This window comes from Colletotrichum godetiae, assembly GCF_030913485.1.
Source record: "Colletotrichum godetiae strain CBS 193.32 chromosome Unknown BDP55scaffold_27, whole genome shotgun sequence".
NCBI lineage: Eukaryota > Fungi > Ascomycota > Sordariomycetes > Glomerellales > Glomerellaceae > Colletotrichum > Colletotrichum godetiae.
In genome coordinates, this window is record NW_026851275.1 from 186612 (window position 1) to 203934 (window position 17323).

At 50.9% G+C, this 17323-nt stretch overlaps 6 protein-coding genes across 6 annotated transcripts; 2 read left to right on the forward strand and 4 right to left on the reverse strand.

Moving 5' to 3' along the window:
- Window positions 1-356: 356 nt before the first annotated feature.
- Window positions 357-2183, forward strand: BDP55DRAFT_633328 (fungal-specific transcription factor domain-containing protein; the record flags this gene model as incomplete). Its single annotated transcript, XM_060572539.1, has 1 exon — window positions 357-2183. One exon carries the CDS (start codon window positions 357-359, stop codon window positions 2181-2183), a length of 1827 nt encoding a protein of 608 aa, XP_060428123.1.
- A 247-nt stretch (window positions 2184-2430) lies between these two features.
- Window positions 2431-5664, reverse strand: BDP55DRAFT_769574 (subtilisin Carlsberg; the record flags this gene model as incomplete). The annotated part of the gene is made up of 5 exons (XM_060581062.1): window positions 4531-5664; window positions 3996-4472; window positions 3616-3938; window positions 3119-3545; window positions 2431-3061 (listed from the first exon to the last, which is right to left on the reverse strand). The coding sequence occupies exons 1-5, from the start codon at window positions 5460-5462 to the stop codon at window positions 2431-2433; spliced, it is 2790 nt and encodes a 929-aa protein (XP_060428124.1). The 5' UTR covers window positions 5463-5664.
- Window positions 5665-6250: 586 nt separating this feature from the next.
- BDP55DRAFT_705063 (uncharacterized protein) lies at window positions 6251-7830 on the reverse strand. The gene is made up of 3 exons (XM_060578023.1): window positions 7320-7830; window positions 6640-7248; window positions 6251-6576 (listed from the first exon to the last, which is right to left on the reverse strand). The coding sequence occupies exons 1-3, from the start codon at window positions 7491-7493 to the stop codon at window positions 6289-6291; spliced, it is 1071 nt and encodes a 356-aa protein (XP_060428125.1). The 5' UTR covers window positions 7494-7830; the 3' UTR covers window positions 6251-6288.
- A 516-nt stretch (window positions 7831-8346) lies between these two features.
- BDP55DRAFT_746522 (tannase and feruloyl esterase) lies at window positions 8347-9964 on the reverse strand (the record flags this gene model as incomplete). Its single annotated transcript, XM_060580551.1, has 3 exons — window positions 8347-8563; window positions 8594-9823; window positions 9848-9964. The coding sequence occupies 3 exons, from the start codon at window positions 9962-9964 to the stop codon at window positions 8477-8479; spliced, it is 1434 nt and encodes a 477-aa protein (XP_060428126.1). The 3' UTR covers window positions 8347-8476.
- A 1291-nt stretch (window positions 9965-11255) lies between these two features.
- Window positions 11256-13867, forward strand: BDP55DRAFT_612793 (asparagine synthase). The gene is made up of 4 exons (XM_060571211.1): window positions 11256-11615; window positions 11678-12240; window positions 12291-12549; window positions 12605-13867. Exons 1-4 carry the CDS (start codon window positions 11393-11395, stop codon window positions 13744-13746), a joined length of 2187 nt encoding a protein of 728 aa, XP_060428127.1. The 5' UTR covers window positions 11256-11392; the 3' UTR covers window positions 13747-13867.
- Window positions 13868-14917: 1050 nt separating this feature from the next.
- On the reverse strand, window positions 14918-16378 carry BDP55DRAFT_667986 (uncharacterized protein). The gene is made up of 4 exons (XM_060575200.1): window positions 16305-16378; window positions 16060-16229; window positions 15841-15996; window positions 14918-15776 (listed from the first exon to the last, which is right to left on the reverse strand). Exons 2-4 carry the CDS (start codon window positions 16180-16182, stop codon window positions 15096-15098), a joined length of 960 nt encoding a protein of 319 aa, XP_060428128.1. The 5' UTR covers window positions 16183-16229; window positions 16305-16378; the 3' UTR covers window positions 14918-15095.
- Between the last annotated feature and the right edge of the window lie 945 nt (window positions 16379-17323).

Below are 17323 nucleotides of genomic sequence, written 5' to 3' on the forward strand. Positions count from 1 at the left end.
TTTTTATGAGATTTTATACTGTTCAGCTCATTCTTCTTCCGCTGCTATCGACTACATATTGCAACTATCACGACCTCAAAGTCCGTCGCCTGTTGTTGTTGAAAGTCCGCCGTGCCTGAAGATTCCCGCGCGGGAACAGGTCTGGGCGGAAACAGTGCACTAGATCCGCTTTGGGCATAGTGCCCTCAGCGGATCATAGCTGACAACATCTGGCCATGCCCGAGTCTGAGGTAAACCGCGCGGAAACATCTGAACATCGCGTGGCTCAACTCTTGGGTGCACCAAGCCCTATCCTTCGGTTCCCGACCAAACCCCAGAGATGACGGAAACTAGCAGCACAAACAACGGAACGAACAATGCCACGAGAGACAGCAAGCTGTTGGACATGTCGCATACGCCACAAGAAATGCGACGAATCACTACCCGTCTGTAATGTCTGCGCAGGTCTTGAGATCACCTGCTTCTCCGGCCAAGAGACCCCGGAATGGATGGATGGCGGCCTGCAACAGCAGGCTATGACTGATAAGCTCAAGGCTGAAGTTACGAAAAGTGCCAAGTTGAGGAGGGCTCGAAGGGTTGTGCAGCGTATCGTCGGAGATGCCCACGCCAATGACCTTCTGCCGCCGTCGTCAACAACTTCGGGGTCTACCGAGGTCACCACGAGATACTCTCTGAGACAAAACCCTTTAGCAACTGTTACGCAGTCCCAGATATCCCCGAGCAGTGACTTCCAGTCTCAGTCACTTCCTCATTCCAACGATTGGACACCCCATTTCGGTCCCCAGGAATCCGCTACCGGCCCGGGGAAGTCTACACCACAACTCCCAACTGAGTTGGAGCAGTGTTACATCTCAGCATATCTGGACTACATATTTCCAACATTATTCCCCTTTTACTATCCATCCATCCTCGAAGGCGGTAGAAGCTGGATGCTCGTTCTTACTCTGGCCAACAAATCGCTTTCTCATGCGGCTACTAGCCTCGCTTCACATTTCTTGGCTATCGTGCCAGTACAGCGCCGCCACTCAGAGAGACCCAAGTGCGTATCTCGAGTCGAAGCTGAACTGCAAGAGCAGACGCACATAGCAATGCAAAAGGCACAACAAGACGTTAAGGAGGTCATCGGCCGGGGCGTACACGAAGACTTGATCACCAGCATCAGGCTATACGACAGTATTGTGCATCTGCTGTACTTGGAAGCAACCTTTGGCACGTCAGAGAATTGGACTATGCACTTGGATGCGGGTATCATGCTGTTGGAACAAACACTGCACGAGGTCAATGGCGAAGAGTTCCAAGACTCTAAATGGTCCGCTACTTGCCGGAAGGTTGGCAGACTCGCTTATCCCCACATGAAAAACCCTCCACAATTTCCGGCATGGACACCTGATCAGAGCTCCTTTAGGTTCTTCACGGCTCTTCTTATAGTCCATGACCTTGTGGCGAGCACATCCCTCGGAAACCCGCCGCGGTTACAGACATACTACCAAGATATGCTTGTTGCTGAAGGCAAGCCCGAAGAGATTCCGAACAGGGACTGTAGTCTTCGCTTGGATAGCTTCATTGGCTGTCAGAACTGGGCTATGATCTTGATAGCAGAAGTGGCATCGTTAGACAGTTGGAAAAAGCATATGCGTGAACGGGGATCCTTCTCAAATCTCGAACTGTTTAGAAGGGGCGGGGAAATCGAAATGAAGTTCAGAGAAGGCCTGAGTCGACTGGGCGTGGAAGGTCCTAAGATACGGGATCAGAGACCGCCCTGGCTAGCTGACTCCCGATTAGCTGAAGAAGAATCTAAAGCAATCGTCTTAGTCACGCAGGTATGGGCTCATGCTGGGCTCATTTATCTCCACGTCGTCCTCTCAGGCTGGCAGCCAGACAGCATGGAGATCAGCGACTCGGTGACACGGAACCTGGAGTCGATGACGAAGCTGAGGAATCCCCGTTGGCTACATACACTCGCCTGGCCTATCTGTGTCACTGCCTGTTTGGCCAAGGAGGAACAGGAAGGCCTGGTTGGCGAAGTCTTTGATCTAATGGGAGATCTTGCGAATTTTGGTTCCGTAAGATTGGCAAGAGAGGTATTTGAAGCCGTCTGGCTAAGGAGACACAACGCCATTGTTGAGTCTTGGGATGTGGAGGCCTGCTTGAACGTTCTAGGTCGCCGGGTTCTTCTGGGATGAGACAGGGTCAAGACGCCCGTCGGGTTAAATCTAGATGAGAGGCTCAACGGTCAGGCGTAAGAAATCTCGGTGCTGTGCACCATGGCGCTGAAAGACCGAAATCTACAGAAGACTTGACAATTTAAGGGTGGTGCGTATTTGACCCCGAACTGCCTGGTTCCAGGCGGTTAATATCACTGAACGTTTTGACATTATGGGGACCGTGGATACGGAGTTGGAAGTTTACAATACATCCTTCCCCCAACTATCAAGCTGCGGCGGTAGTTCCATTTCCAGATGTTTCGTACTTCAGAACGAATGGCACCGTCTTGACAACATCCCAGTCTCCTTCATTCTCCCTATCACCAAAGATACGCAGAGCGCTGACCTTCATGGCGTAGATAGCAGGCTCGAGAACAGTGCTATCAGCAAGCAGCCCATTGAAGAAGGCACGTGTTTCGGTGCGAGGTGCATATGGAAGAGGCCAGCCTGCTAGACTGCCTAGGTTCTCTTCCTTGCCTCCACTAACTCTCAAGACATCGACCTGGATGGAGGCAGTGCCGACTGTGGGTGATATGATGGCGTTGGGGGTCGCTGATTGGTCTCCGCGATCAGTCAGAGGTGGGTTGGCCGGGTTGGGGCGCGGGATCGTGTATGTTGTGTTCGCTGGGGCTTGGCTGTAGTAGTTGGCGAGGTATGCCTGTGCCGGTGTGATGACAGGAATGTCATGCATGCTGCCAACAACTCCGAGATAGGGCAGGCTCAAGGAAGGGGCATCAGTGGTGCTGGTGAGAGCGATGTATCCGCTGTAGACTGGTAGACGAGTAGCGTTGACGTTAGATGGGGGAATGCAGGTGACGGTAAGTTCTGCGGATCCTTCAGCGGGCACGGTGATCTTTCTGTTGTCTTATTAGTCCAAAGGATTTAGAGATAGTCATAGGCCGTGGATGACTTACTCGGAACTGAATTGAAGCTCAGCCCACTCCTCGATAATTGGGTTGGGGAATGAGGCAGCCCTCAAGCGGTCGGTGGTCTCCACGAAGGTGTACATGGTGACGGCTTTGCGATGGCTGACTTCGAACTCAACGTCCACAGATCCATGGTTATCGATGATGAAAGTCTCGTTTCCCGTGAAATAGTCAGTGTCGTTGAAGGAGATGCTATCAATGCTGAGCTCGACATTGCTGCGGGCTGCATCAAACGCCTGGATAATTCCAGCACCCTGTTGCGGAACAGGGGCAATGAGATCGGCGTGGGCCACAGTGCCGTCAAACCAGGCTAATGGCTTTGAAGTGGATGACACGATGGATTTGAGACGTTTGGGGTCCTTGGTCCCGTGGGCTTCCGCAAGAAGAGCATAAATGGCGGCGTTCAGAGGGCAAGCTTGAAAAGTGTCAGCTTGCTTTGTAAAGCCATCTCATCGGCTTGACACATGACATGTTCGTTGACTTACACATGCTAGTACCAGTCATAACACGATAGCCACCCAGGGCAACAGGGAAAGTAGACAGAATGTTGGCTCCAGGGGCGGCAAATTGAGGGCTGGCTTCCAGCTCCCAAGTCGGGCCCCAGCTGGAGAAAGATCCCATGTAGGATCCACTGGACTTATTCTCAAGCTCCTCGAGACGAGTCCTGGTGTTGTTGGCGCCGGGGATGGAGATTGTGACGCTGCGACCTTGTTGCAACAGTGAGAGCCATTGGTCAGACTGGTAAGGCGGGATAGAAGCGACGCCCTGGATACCCTCGGAGTAGACATATTGCTCGTCCCGCATAGTACTAGAAGACGACATTAGAAGCTGTAGAACGTAGAAAGCAACCGAGGCGGTGACTCACGTATTATCATTAGTGTAGAAGAGAATATAGTGTCCACCTTTGGCGACAATCTTGTTGCCCTGGTCAATTGGATAGCAACCCGTGGCTCGGGAGTCGGGGAACGAAAGCAAAACAATCTTGTTGCTCAGATCTGGGGTGTCATCAGGCAGCTCGCTACAGGCGTTGTTCTCACCCGGGCTCCAGAGCTGAAGTGAAAGGTCTCCCACGAGCTCAGGAACACCGGGCAAGTAAGCGAAGTCGGACTTGACGCCTGATGTGGAGTTGGATTCCACGGAGAATGTGCCTTCATTGAGGATCGTAGGGAATTTAGAGTTCGTCACAGCACCACTTCCAGCGACACCACGACCGGTAGCCGGGGTCGACGCGTAGAACAAGCCATTGCCGCCGTCGTTGCCTTCGGAGATGACGACTGGGACACCCGCGTCGACGATGCGAGAGGCGAGAACACCCCAAGCATCCTCGGCCCAGCCAGACGGGCTAACAATGAAGTTAGTAAAGCTTGGTCAGATTCCTAAACTGATTAAGGGGCACGAACTCTCCATCGGAACATGAAATGATATCAGCTCCCTCCTCAAAGGCGCGGCTGAAAGCCGCGAGCAGCACCTCGTTCGTCGATGTGGAGGCGCATCCCCACGCTCGGTATGCTGCCAGCTTAGCTCCAGGGGCGGCACCCGTGAAGCCATACTCATTGCCCTCAAGCTGAGCGGCAATGATGCCAGCAACGTGAGTTCCGTGTCCAGCGCAGTCATCCATAGGGTCCGCATCGGGCTGTAGCGGTCTCACGTTGGGTAAAAAGTCGTCGCCCGTGAAATCCCACCCGGCTTCTACCAGGCATCCAGGGCCGAAGCATCCGCCAAGGGCAGGGTGAGTGTAGTCCACGCCGCTGTCGATGATGGCAATACGGACTCCCTTGCCAGTGATCCCCTGTTCGCGCAGCTTGTCAACCTGGGTCATGATGTGCGGCGAGAAGGTGTCCTTGGTTGAGTTTCCGAATGCCGCTTCCTGGCGCTTGGTATTGGCTTTGGTAGCCACATCCTTGGCCGGTGCGCCGTGGTCCTCGGGCTTTGCAAGCTTAATCGTACGGACAGGCCACAGGTTCCGAATGCGCGGCGAGGCTTCGATCTTGCGACGAAGGAGTGCGCCATCATGGTGAGTCTCGCCAGCATTCTTGACCTGGAAAGAAACACCCTTGAACAGCCGGTTGCTGAGGTCCATGCGAGATTCAATATCGAGGCCATCGGCCTTCAGAGAGCTGTAGAAGGTCTCGGGGGTATCATCATCGTCCGCGAACTCGACAATGTAGGCGCCGGGGATGAGCTCGCTGGGGTTGGCGTCCTTGTTGTTGCTTGCTTCCGCTCTGGGAAGCGTCGCTGGCGAAGGCTTCGTGTAGATGCGCGGATGAAGTGGGTTGGCGGCGGCAAAGTTCGAACCCAGGAGGGCCGAGACAAGTACTTGTGAGACCCTCATCCTCTTTGATTGATCACCCGCTCACAAGAAAGTAGGCTGATGGATAAGGAGCGGACAGAGAGCCAAATTACGTCGCGCGGCCATGTCGTCCATATAAGAAGATGGTGGCGCTGAACCCACGGAACTGTTCACGGGCGACCCGCGATCGCGTCCCCGCTTCCTATGTTATTCTGGGGGGATTGTTGCTTCGTGGGTGAAAGTGACACGAGTTTGGAGATGAAGAACGGCAAATACGAGATTCTTTCGTGATGCCAACCGCAGATCCCCGGCCGTACAGGGGTTCCGCTCCACAATGGGTGGCATCCGACGCGAGAGCGAGATGTTTTGACTGCGCAGTAAATTGTAAAGAAAATATCTCACTTTAACGGTACCGACTGGCAGAAGGCGCCTGACTTGGGCATCATGATCGATGGATGTCAAATCGCTCAACGCGATGACAATGACAACAAGGACATTCGATCTTGAGTCTTCCGGTTGATGGGGAGCTTTCGATGTGGATCTTGAAGTAAATTGCGATGGAGGTTTCCGGTGGAAATCAAGGTCATTCACCCATGCTACCCGTATCCATGCTGCTTAAATAGAGTAGTATCCGCCTGCGAGCGTCTGCCGAGAATACGCTACACCCACTGATGCAGGGAGAGTGTTCACGCTGAGGGTCGTCAATCACTACTGGCTTTTCGTTAATACGGGAGTACCATTAAGCCGCAGGAAACATATAGCCCGATGATCTCAGCCAAACTGTGAATTCGCCTTTTGAGTCCAAGGACCCAAAGCCCACAGTCAATAAACGGTATAAATCGTGTCATTATTGGTTTCTAACGAGGTCTTAGTTTGTCAAAACATATCGGTACCTAGGCTTCCCGTCGACCATGTCCAAAACTGCCTGATTGGCCTCCTTCATTGGGCGTGTCTCGACCCATACCTTGACTTCCTTCGCAGCAACAAGGTCAAACATTTCTCTGATTTCGCTAGGGCTACCAATGACCGATCCAGTCAAGTGCACTCGGGTTCTAATAAGGGCAAAAGCGCTGAGTGGCACCGGTTCCTCAGGAGCACCGACTTGGACAAATGTACCTCCGCGTGACAGAAGACCAAGGTACTGGGCCAGAGGCATCTGCGATGAAATCGAGTCAGCCATTACTGACTTCTTGTGTTTCAGTTGGTGATTGTGACATACCTTGGGAGATGCGACGGTCGAAATAATTACGTCGAGAGTGCGGGCATTCTTAGTGGCCCAGTCTTCATCCTCGGCCGTGGCGATGAAATCGGTTGCACCAAGCTGCGCAGCATCTTTCTTCTTGTCAGACTTTCTCGAAATGGCCACCACTTTGTCTGCGCCCAGAGCCTTCGCAAACAAGACTGCGCAATGGCCGAGCCCGCCAACGCCAATGACGCCGACTCTCTTGCCGGGGCCGACATTATAGCGCTTCAGGGGCGAGAAGACCGTCACACCGCCGCAGAGCATGGGAGCAGCTTGCTCAGGCGCAATGGCCTTGGGAATCTTGATGACGAAGTAACTCGGGCAGCGATGGTACAATGCATAGCCACCCTGGGTTTGACTTCCATTGCGATGGACGCTATTGTAGGTGTTGACGCGCTTGGTGCAGTAGTTCTCCTCGCCGACTTCGCACGCATCGCAGGGTCCATCGCGCGATAGACAGGAATCAGACTGCGCACCCACGCCGACGACGTCGCCAACTTTGATGCCGCCTTCTGCCTGGGATCCAACACGGACGGCTACGCCCACAATCTCGTGGCCAACGACGGCAGGAAATCTGGTGGCACCCTGGGACGAAGAGTCAGCAAGCCAATCACGACTCGAAGAACATGCAGACGACGCATGAGTATGCGACATACCCAGCCAGCACGCAGAGTATGAATATCGGAGCCGCAAATGCCCGAGTGAGTGATTTTGATATCGACGTCCGTCTCCTCCCAGACCTTAGGCTCATACTCTCTCCAAATCATTTTCCCGTCTACCGAGGAGGGGTCGTCCGCCACCCATCCCTCGAATTTGTAGTTAGTAGCCATTGTGATCGTGAAGTAATGTGAATGGGCGTGGACTCGAAGATGTAGAAAAACGAGACGGTCCTAAGACGAACGATAACTTCTGGGCCGAAGTGAGTTCCTTTCAAAGAATGCCTGGAGGAGTTAGGTTTGGTTGAAGATGGGTTAGCGGCAACGCTATCCGAGTTGCCGAGGTGTTTCGGGCGGAGAACATGACGAAATCTAAAGTTTGTCAACGACCGGACTCAATACGGAGTTAAGAAAAGCTCAATTGTGGCACTGCATTGGTGTCAAGTCATTGATCTTGAGTAAGTATTTAGTTGAAGATAAGCCTGTATCGGCTCCGGCAGCTCGATGTTAGATCCACTATGCTTACAGATTCCCCTCACCAGCAGGTTGCAGCTGTTGCACGTCTTTCAATAAGACGGCTGGATGGAGAAGCGCCGGAGGGGGATCGGAGTAAACCTGGAGTAAAAAGGCTCCACCACCTCCGAAGGGGTCCGACTCCATAGCAGCATCTTCAACTATTCGATTCTTGCATATTGGTTTGAGGGCCATTGAACCACTTCGCTCAACTATTATGTCTAGATACAAGCATTTTTTCAGATTTCAACATACAAGGCCATGCCCCGGTTTTGACTCAAGTCCGTACTTAGGTGGATACCTAACTTCTTGTCCCCAAGTTGCGAAACGTCAGGGCCGACGTCAGCCTGCATTCACTGTCCAATCTAAATCTATCTCTTGTTGAAAAGATTTTGAGATTGGGACTTGCTTCTGCTTCATATTTCCATTCCGTACATTCCATCTGTTTTCTAAGTATCAAGATGTTATGACGTGAATATCCCTCAAGTGCCAGGCTCGAAGCCCGCCATATCTTCTCCACGACATACTCCGCTTCCCCGCAAGTGCACTTAACTGTAGTAACTGTTCGTGTCGTTGAGTGGTGTCCCTGCTCTCCCAACTTCTACTTCGGCATGAGCACCAAGGCTCTCTTGATCCCAGTGCCTTTAAACGCAAGCAAAAGATGCCGGAGAGGCCGGATCACCACCAATATAGTGCTGCACTTGGGGATACATGCAGATGTCTCTTCTCATCTATTTACCATAAGCATTGAGCCCCTCAACTCTCAATGCGACTGGAGCGATTCCTTTATCAACCCAGTCAATCAGCGCGGACAATGTGTTCCGCGGGGCAAGGGCATTCGAAATACTATGATCGGCGCCCGGGGCGAGGAACTGACGAAAATAGTCATGGGCTTTGGGATCCTTCTTGAGAACTCTGTCTGTATAGTCGACCGTCACGTTGACAGGGATGATCTGGTCCGTCATCCCGTGCCAGCTGAGCAGCTTTCCCCCGGCCTTGCGGAACCTGCTCAAGTCAGGGTCGGAAGTGCCGGTGATTGATTCATACTCGTTTCGCGACGCGATGAAAAGGTCGTCCCATTGACTGTGGTCAAGGGTTTGAAGATCGATTTTGGCGTTTTTTGCAACAAAGTATCGTGCGTAGGACTCAGCAATGCACAACCTGACCGGCGCGCAATTTTCTCCTTCACCACCGCATGAGGTATGAAGAGCCCCGAATTGCCACATCTTAGCGTCTCTTCCATACCCATACCAATGGAATTCACCAGAGATGCTTTGAGGTCCATTCCAAGCAGCGTTTGCGGCCTCTGCGGCTTCAGCGGTGAACAAAGCATCTGTCCCTCCGCAGTCGAAAGGGTGGCCGACCAGAGTACGGGTATCAAAAAAAGACCGAGAGGGCATGGAGATGATTCCATTCTCGACTCGATCCAGCCTATCGCATGCTTTCGTGGCCGCAGCTGTAATAGCTTCGAACTCGCAAGGCCGTGGGTAGACGACCTTCTTGTCCATGACTCGGTGAGCCCATAGAGGAGACCATTGAAATTTGTCCCAGTTGATAGCAGGGCAGAACCCTAGAACACCGTCAAAGTCGTTAGGATAGCGTTGGGCCAGCATGTAAGCCTGTCTTCCGCCAGTTGAGCCGCCATAGAAGTACGTGTACTTCGGAGGCGTGCCATAGAAAGACTCTGTCAAAGCTTTTTCAATCAGGGCCATGTCGTGTATAGCGACGTGGGAAAAGTCGAGGAAAAGAGGCCAGTTGACGTTGCCTAGACTAGTAAATGGCCAAGACACATCATCACCTGACGCGTCGTCAAGTTTGCTCGAGTGTCCACCATCAGTTGTACTAACAGCCAATCCTGACTCCAAAGAAGGCATTATCATAATCCCGCCCACTTCGATCCCCACCGTTACCCATCCGCCACACCCATTTCCTTGAAATCTTCCGTTCCAATTTTCCATCGGGAAGAGCGTCGTAACTTTGATCTCGTCGTTCTAGCCGGGATGGGCGTAGATCACTGTCAAGTTACAAAAGTTCAGGCCATGAATAGCCCGGCCGATTTGAAAGCGGGGATGAGGCTTGTATGTGAAGTTTCGTTCTTCAGTAGCAGTCAGCGTTATAATGTGAATTCCCATAAGTTCTGGATATCGTATACTGCCAGTTTCGCATGCGTTGTTTGCGCCGAAGGCAACCTGCGAGAGACCAGGATCCGCCCATTGAGCTGGCAGGGTCGGGAAAATGAAGCTACAAATCCAGTCGTGGATAGTGATGAGGTTGAGTAACATTGTACAGGGATAATGAGTGAGATCTTGATCGTGTTGGACGCAAGACGACTTGAAGGTTCACTTTCCAGCGAGGTGAACTGGTGCTAAAACTTCAATTAATGAAGGTCTTCAGACCTTAATTGGCGATAGATGACTTCTCCCCATGGTTCTATACATAATACTGGGCAATTATTTACGCGAACACACCAATCGTAACAGCACGCGAGTATAGAAGTTTTCAACCTGCGGTCAGACAGCATAATATGATTGGCTCGGCTTCGCTAGTGTCATAGAACATCATCTCCCATCGGGTTAATACGAGTATCGCTCATCAACCGTGCAAACGTTACAGGTTATATGTTATTTTAGGTTCCTCCTGCCAAACATTACCGGAAGAATTAAGCAGACGGCAATTCGTGTTCCCATTGGACGACCAAGCACTCAAGCCCCAAGCCGCACCGGCCCCGGGGTTTTCAAGGCGTCCGAAAGTTGACACCAGGAACGAGATCGGCGAGGCTCCACGTGCCGCCAATATTTGACCTTCACTGGTTCAGAATTCCTAAGAGGCTTGGAAGTCATTCTTTGCTACGGAAAATGTTTTCATGGCAGAAAAAAGCATCCATTCCAATGCCTTAACTAGATACTAGAAGTGAGGCTTCCCTGCCACCAACATTATCCAAGTCGACCATCAGCAACCATCCTCATGTAAAATGGGGTTTCCCTCCATGTGCTGTGCTGCTCCTTAGTCTACCTATATACCCCTACCTAGAGTTGGCGATGCGGTAGAAAATCAAATAATTCTCTAAATGTGGTTTTTTGTTCTACTGAGCACGGCGCCGTAGAATTAGCAAACGCTCAATCGCCGCATCGGACGGATACTTGTCGCTTACCAGCCAACCTAAGGTAGGGCGTTGCCGATTTGAATCCCAGAGAAACGAAATCAAGGCTTCTTTGCATATTGCCGTCTTGCAGCCATGACCAAGATTTGGGGAAAGCGAGGTCATAAACAGTTTCGAACATGGAAAGTCAGGACCGCGGCTGTTCCGATTGTGCGGGGCCCGGGGTTGCCCCTTTCGGCTGCTACCGAGTGGGACAGGCCGAAAATGGCCCCCCGAGGTGTACTGGCCCCACCACCGGTGCATCCGGATTCCACAAGTTCTCAAGAGCATTTGTTTTCTGCATTTCGCAGATTGCGTCGAACGATCCATTTCTGTGTGCTTTCGAGCTTCAATGTCAGATCTCCTAATCGAGCATCTGATTTGATCTGGAATTAACGCCTAGTCTGTAGCGATAATCAAGATGTGCGGCATCTCAGCCTGTCTGACACTTCCTCCGGGTCACCACTTTCATACTGAAGCACTCAATGGATACGCAAGCGGGATAAACAACTTCGTCGACATTCAAAGTCAGAATAGCAGAGATTTTAATGATCTCAGAGATCAGCTGAGAAGGAGCCTCGATGCCATTAGCCATCGAGGCCCAGATGCACAGGGGGTGTGGGCGAGTGAGGATGGCTTCGTGGGTCAGTGCTGATACCATGCTGCAACCCCTCTATGAGCTAGAGCCTAACCAACATGACTACAGGCATGGGTCATTGCCGGTTGGCTATCAACGACTTGACTCCAGACGGCAATCAACCTATCCACAGTGACAATAACGGCCTTCATGCAGTGGTCAATGGCGAAATTTACGACCATGATCGTATCCGAGAAGAGTGCAGAGCCAGAGGCTATGTCTTCAAGGGTCACAGCGACAGTGAAGTCGTTCTCGCTTTGTATAATGCGTATGGCGCACCTCAGTTCCTGGATCATATTCGCGGAGAATTTGCATTCGTGCTCTATGACGAGCCGACGGGAAAGGTTATCCTAGCCAGAGATCGGTTCGGTATCAAACCACTACTTTGGACTATCGTGCGACAGCCTGACGGGGGCAACAGACTTTTGGTCGCCCCAGAAGCGAAGGCGTTTCTACCTTTGGGGTGGAAGCCTCAGTGGGATGTCGGTGCCATCGTCGATGGTGGATGGATGCAAGACGGGAGGTCATTATTCAAGGGAGTTAAAAAATTGCCCCCGGGCCATTGGATGGAGATTTCAAAAGACGGCGTGATGAAAATTCATCAGTATTGGGATGCTGACTACAAGGACAAAGTACATGACCCCCCGACTGTTTGATATATATATAGCTAACATCATTTTAGACTGAGGGAGAGACCCGGAGTATCGATGAGATCGTACAGGGTCTGCGTGAGAAACTGACGGAATCAATACGTCTTCGATTGAGAGCGGATGTACCGATTGGAATCTACCTCTCGGGAGGTATCGACTCCTCTCTCGTTGCCGGGATAGTAACTCACTTGGTACGAGATGAGGGTATCAGGATTGGCAATAAAGACGCGACAAGCCGTATCAGCTGTTTCACCATTCAGTTCCCCAAGGAATCGGGATTCGATGAGTCCGGTAGGAACATTACCACTTCCAATCAAAGCTCCATTCTGCTAACACACTGGTCTAGATATTGCCGAGCGAACAGCAGAGTATCTTGGCGTTCAGATTCAAAAGAAGGAAATAGACGAAAACGAATTGGCCACCAACTTTGCCAACTGCGCTTACCATTGCGAGCATCATCATTTCGATCTCAACTGCGTAGGGAAGTTTGCTCTCTCAACCTTGCCGAATGCAAATGGAGTCAAGGTTGTGTTGACTGGAGAGGGCGCCGACGAGCACTTTGCCGGCTACGCATTCTTTCCTCCGGATCTGCTTCGGGAACCCGATCTTTCTATGCCGGATTCGCCGCTGGTGGCAGACTCGCAGCTGAGAGAAAACATGCAAAGATGCACGGAAAGGGATATCAAGATGCTGATTCCCCGTGCTGGCGCCTTTGAGCACGGCTGGGAACCAACGACAGCCACCCAAAAGGTTAACAACACGATTCTTCCGCCCTGCATTCTGGCATGGCACCCAAATCTGGACTTATTTGCGCCATGGGTGCGGGAGAACAAGCGCTGGGCAAACACCGACTGCAAGGACGTCATAGTGAAATCCTTCAAGCCAGCAACTCTGCAAAAAATGCAGAGAAAGTGGCATCCACTGCATACAGCCCAGTACATATACAGCAAAGGCCCGCTACCGAACATTCTTCTGAGCTGTCTTGGCGACTTGACCGAGATGTCTCACAGCGTGGAAGCCAGAACGCCGTTCCTGGACCACAAGCTGACAGAATATGTCAACAACTTGCCACCAAGTCTCAAGATGGCTTACACACCCGACAAAATCCCTCCTGAGAGGCACCAAGGTCCTTGGTGGGAAGGTATCGGCGTTGCTTCTCAAGCCTTGACAGAGAAGTGGATTCTTCGAGAGGCAGCCAAACCGTTTATTTTGAAAGAATTGTATGAGCGGCAGAAGCACCCGTTCACAGCCCCCATCAAGTGGCCCAAAGGTGGACCGCTCCACGATATGCTTCAGAAGATTCTCACTAGAGATAGAGTGGAGAACCTTGGGTTCGTGGATTATAAAGTCGTAGAGGATGGGCTTGATTGTGGCTTTGGCGAAAAAGCAGATGTCAAAGCTTTCAGAATCTTGCTTTTCGTTGCTGCTTGGGTGACACTCGGTGAGCGTCTGGGAATCCCAAAAGCTTCACTACAGGATTGGTGTTAAGAAAGTTTGGGCTGAGATGATTTCCTGGGACCTTTAGTCATTGGAAAGATCCAGAACATTATAAGATTGTGGGCACATCCAAACCCACAGCGTATTTTTAGAATCACTAAGTAGACTTGGGCACATGCAGAGTTCATATTCCCCTTAGATTTCACATGGCTCAACGAATATGCACGTCACAAGCCTAGCATCTCCTTAGTTCTTTTCATGCACGCATGTAAGTGAGCAGTTGTTAGTCCATATGAAATAATCGAAGCATAATCGGAAAGGTCCACGAAAATCTCTTGGTCTCTATTCACTTACTGAATCTCCTGTTTCTGCATCGCGCCGGGAACACGTCTCAGCCAGCCCAGTCGTCTAGACACGAAAATCTCAGCAACAGACGTAACTAAGCTCTGGTTCTTAAAGTCATTCAGAGCTCCCACCTTGAGATACATCAGCCCATCGGAAGCCAGCCCGTTCCTGCAGAGGGTTACACCGTAGTTGTTGCAGAAATAGCTGGTGACAATGTCTTCAATATTGGCCTTCGTGCCGTATGTCTTAGGGGTGCCAAAGGCCCCACCAGAGATCTTTTGACGACAGTCGTTGCAATGGCACAAAGATTTGTGCAGAGTTTGTCAGAGATTGATAGTTGAGGTTTAGATATGAGCTGACAATGTCTCACGACAGCCATTGACTACTCTGAAATTCGATCTCCAGGGCCTTGCAAAGACAACTTGAGACGACAATTGCAGTGCATTGAGTGTAGTGTAATCTGTCGAGTAAGCAATAAAGAATTATTTAGGGCGTGGAGTGCTCCTTAGATTGAGACGTCGGCTTCAGACCAAGGGTGCAATTCCAGTCCGCTCGACAATCACCTCGGTGGTCAACTCGCTCTTCTTATAGTTGAGTTTGGCAACTGCTTGGCAACCAGCTTAGAGGTCAATATGGTGGACTGGGGAGACTGCCGCTAGTCTGAGTCGTGGTGTGCATCCTATAGTTCACTACGATTCGCCCAATCAATTAAGTCTAACCGCAAGATCTCATGACCTCAGGTTATGGTTTGTTGTTCGGCCGCACTGCATAGTTCCCCGTTGCGGAAGCGTCAGCGCGAAGATGCTGGCCGGTGGGTTGTCCACGATTCAAACGAGTATGGTATATGCAGTTTCCATAGTAGCTTAATCACTACATGTGGGGAAGCAGTCTATTCTGCCATTTTGGGGCCGGAAGTTCGGACTACCTATTGAGAAGAACTAAAGTACATCCTCACTCAATAACGCCAAATGAGAGAAACTGGGTCTCAACAAAAGGTCCTCTCTTGGCTAGCTCCATGAAACTAAGAGAGTCTTGGGTAACGATCAGTATCAACCTCATGTGCTGGCAATGATAGTCATCAGCCCGAACCCCGTCAATTTCCCAACATGGCAAAGTTTGCTCTTGATCCAACCTCTCGTTTCCTCTTCCGCCAAACACGAGTTCATTATTGCGGCCATGGGCCAAAGCATGCACCACGCTCTGAATGGCCATCCCTGATGCTGTCCAACTCCAGGCTGACCATCTCTGAATATGGCGGATATCTTCTGACATATCAGCTTCACGTTTTTGCTTCCTTGATCAGTCAGATTGTGAAGCTCGTCTCCGTCTTCTGACTGTTCCTCGGCGGTGATAATCATACTGAGCGTCAACTCTATAAGTTGCAATCTCACTGTCAAGTAGAGACAGGATGCTATGAGAGCGTTCGCGTTCAATTCTGTATCCATGAGGTCGTTGAAAGCCATCTTGGTTGAAACGTCTGGTAAGCAAAGCGACTCAATTCTGGCGGCATCCGCAAGGTCATGAAGAATATCGAGACCAGGTTTCAGCATTTCTCCAACGGTCGGCCCTAGCTTAGAACTAGGGTGGGATATTAGTCTTTCAGCCGATGCTTTGTACTCTACGGCCCGACTCATGAGTGGTTCAAGGATTGGACCCTTGGCCCAATCTTTCTCAAATATAGACAGCGTGGTCCAGAGGGGCGCAAAGCCTGGGGGGCTCATGAAGTATTCCATCAGCTAATTCTCAAGATCATCAGTGATAAAATGTCCATGCTTGTAAAAGATGGGCATAGTTTCTTACCGCGACGTGACTGAAGAACCTCAATACTACTCTATCCAGGTTGCTGTCTTGTTTGATAGAAGATCTATGCTGTAGAAGAGCCAGAGCGCCTCGAGAATGCGGGTGGCAAGTAGCTTCGGTATCCACAAGCCTGCTCTGTGGCTGCGCACCGATAGCCTGACAAATTTGGAATCAGGCCTATCCTCACCGTGTCATATATGTGGAGGGGACGTGGCTTACCTCGAACAGACCAAGGATGAACAGAGCCGCCACCACCGAGTCATCTCGACCAACATTGGGATTCTTCAGAGCGCCTTTGAGTCCCATAATTGCCCTGTCATAGTGGCTTCTAGCTTGAACCATGAGTCCGGATTGAGTTAATTGCCGCGATGAGCTGGCAAGTGCAGTAGCTTTTAGAGCGTCGACAAAGCAATCAGCAGGGGTCGCGGACGAGATGGCTGGTAACATACTGAAGAAGGTAATACCGGAATCTTCGGAATAGTCTCGATAGAAGTGGTTTAGTATCAATGTTCCCTGATCGACTTGAATTTGGCGGGGAATTTTCGATTCCGTCGCCCGCTGCTGTCTTTCTTTCAGCCTCTTCGTGACTCTTGTGTGAACCAGCTTAGCGACATGGAAGTTTTCCTCTCGATGGAATGTCTGCCAGATGTCTTGGTATCCCTGACATGTTCGCTTGCTCGTTTTGCACTTCTTGCAGCTTGGCTTTTCTTCATCGCACTGAGCACATCATATCAATCACTCACTCATTTGTCGTAGGGGGTGCCAACATCAGTCTGAGCTTTCGCATTCCCACGTACCTTGACTTTCCTCTCTTTACAGGTAAAGCACCCGCCCGAAGGCCTTCCGATGTTTCCCATGCGAACTAGCGGACGAGTTGAACTAAGACGCCAAGATGAACTGGTCGATCAAAGTGTCTTGCGACGAGATTTGTTGGTGATTTACCAGGAAACACCAGAATGTGTAGAAAATTAGCATCAAGGAAAACCTCCTGACTCTATCCAGGACGTGGAGGATGGCTCGTCTCAAGCAGAGGCTAAACCATTTGCGGCCCGCCATCCGATGCGAATAGATGCACGAGTTCCCAACCTTAAAGCTAAAGCTTAAGCCTGATTCGGCACTTTTACTCAGCTTGTTGCACTAAACAAAACTATCCCACCGGCTGGTTCACCAATTCTTGACATATGTTTTACCCAATCTGATACAAAAAATGTTCAAGTGAAGAGTTCCGATGACTATTCTCGATGACATGCGCGTAGAGTTAAGTCATCTCTAGCAGGCCCGGTCGTAGAGACTTGAACCTAATCAAACTGGCTCAGAACCCCCCCGCATACCAAGCCCGGAGCTGGCATAAGCCTCGGCGTCAACATCGTAGGGCAGAACTTACCTCTCTGCACGGACAAATGAGCAAGACTACGTAGACATCAATCATAATTCGACGAACTTGTGACAATCGAAGCAAGAAGGTGGAACCGGAATATAATGT

Bases quoted from the DNA above. Each gene is read 5' to 3' on its own strand.
- BDP55DRAFT_705063 (XM_060578023.1), bottom strand. From the start codon at position 7,493: ATGGCTACTAACTACAAATTCGAGGGATGGGTGGCGGACGACCCCTCC. The intron at 7,249-7,319 runs GTATGTCGCATA...TCTTCGTCCCAG, and splicing joins ATACTCTGCGTGCTGGCTGG to GGTGCCACCAGATTTCCTGC. The intron at 6,577-6,639 runs GTATGTCACAAT...ATTTCATCGCAG, and splicing joins CGACCGTCGCATCTCCCAAG to ATGCCTCTGGCCCAGTACCT.
- BDP55DRAFT_612793 (XM_060571211.1), top strand. From the start codon at position 11,393: ATGTGCGGCATCTCAGCCTGTCTGACACTTCCTCCGGGTCACCACTTT. The intron at 11,616-11,677 runs GTCAGTGCTGAT...ACATGACTACAG, and splicing joins GAGTGAGGATGGCTTCGTGG to GCATGGGTCATTGCCGGTTG. The intron at 12,550-12,604 runs GTAGGAACATTA...ACACTGGTCTAG, and splicing joins ATCGGGATTCGATGAGTCCG to ATATTGCCGAGCGAACAGCA.
- BDP55DRAFT_667986 (XM_060575200.1), bottom strand. From the start codon at position 16,182: ATGGTTCAAGCTAGAAGCCACTATGACAGGGCAATTATGGGACTCAAA. The intron at 15,997-16,059 runs GTAAGCCACGTC...CAAATTTGTCAG, and splicing joins TCATCCTTGGTCTGTTCGAG to GCTATCGGTGCGCAGCCACA. The intron at 15,777-15,840 runs GTAAGAAACTAT...CTTGAGAATTAG, and splicing joins GGTTCTTCAGTCACGTCGCG to CTGATGGAATACTTCATGAG.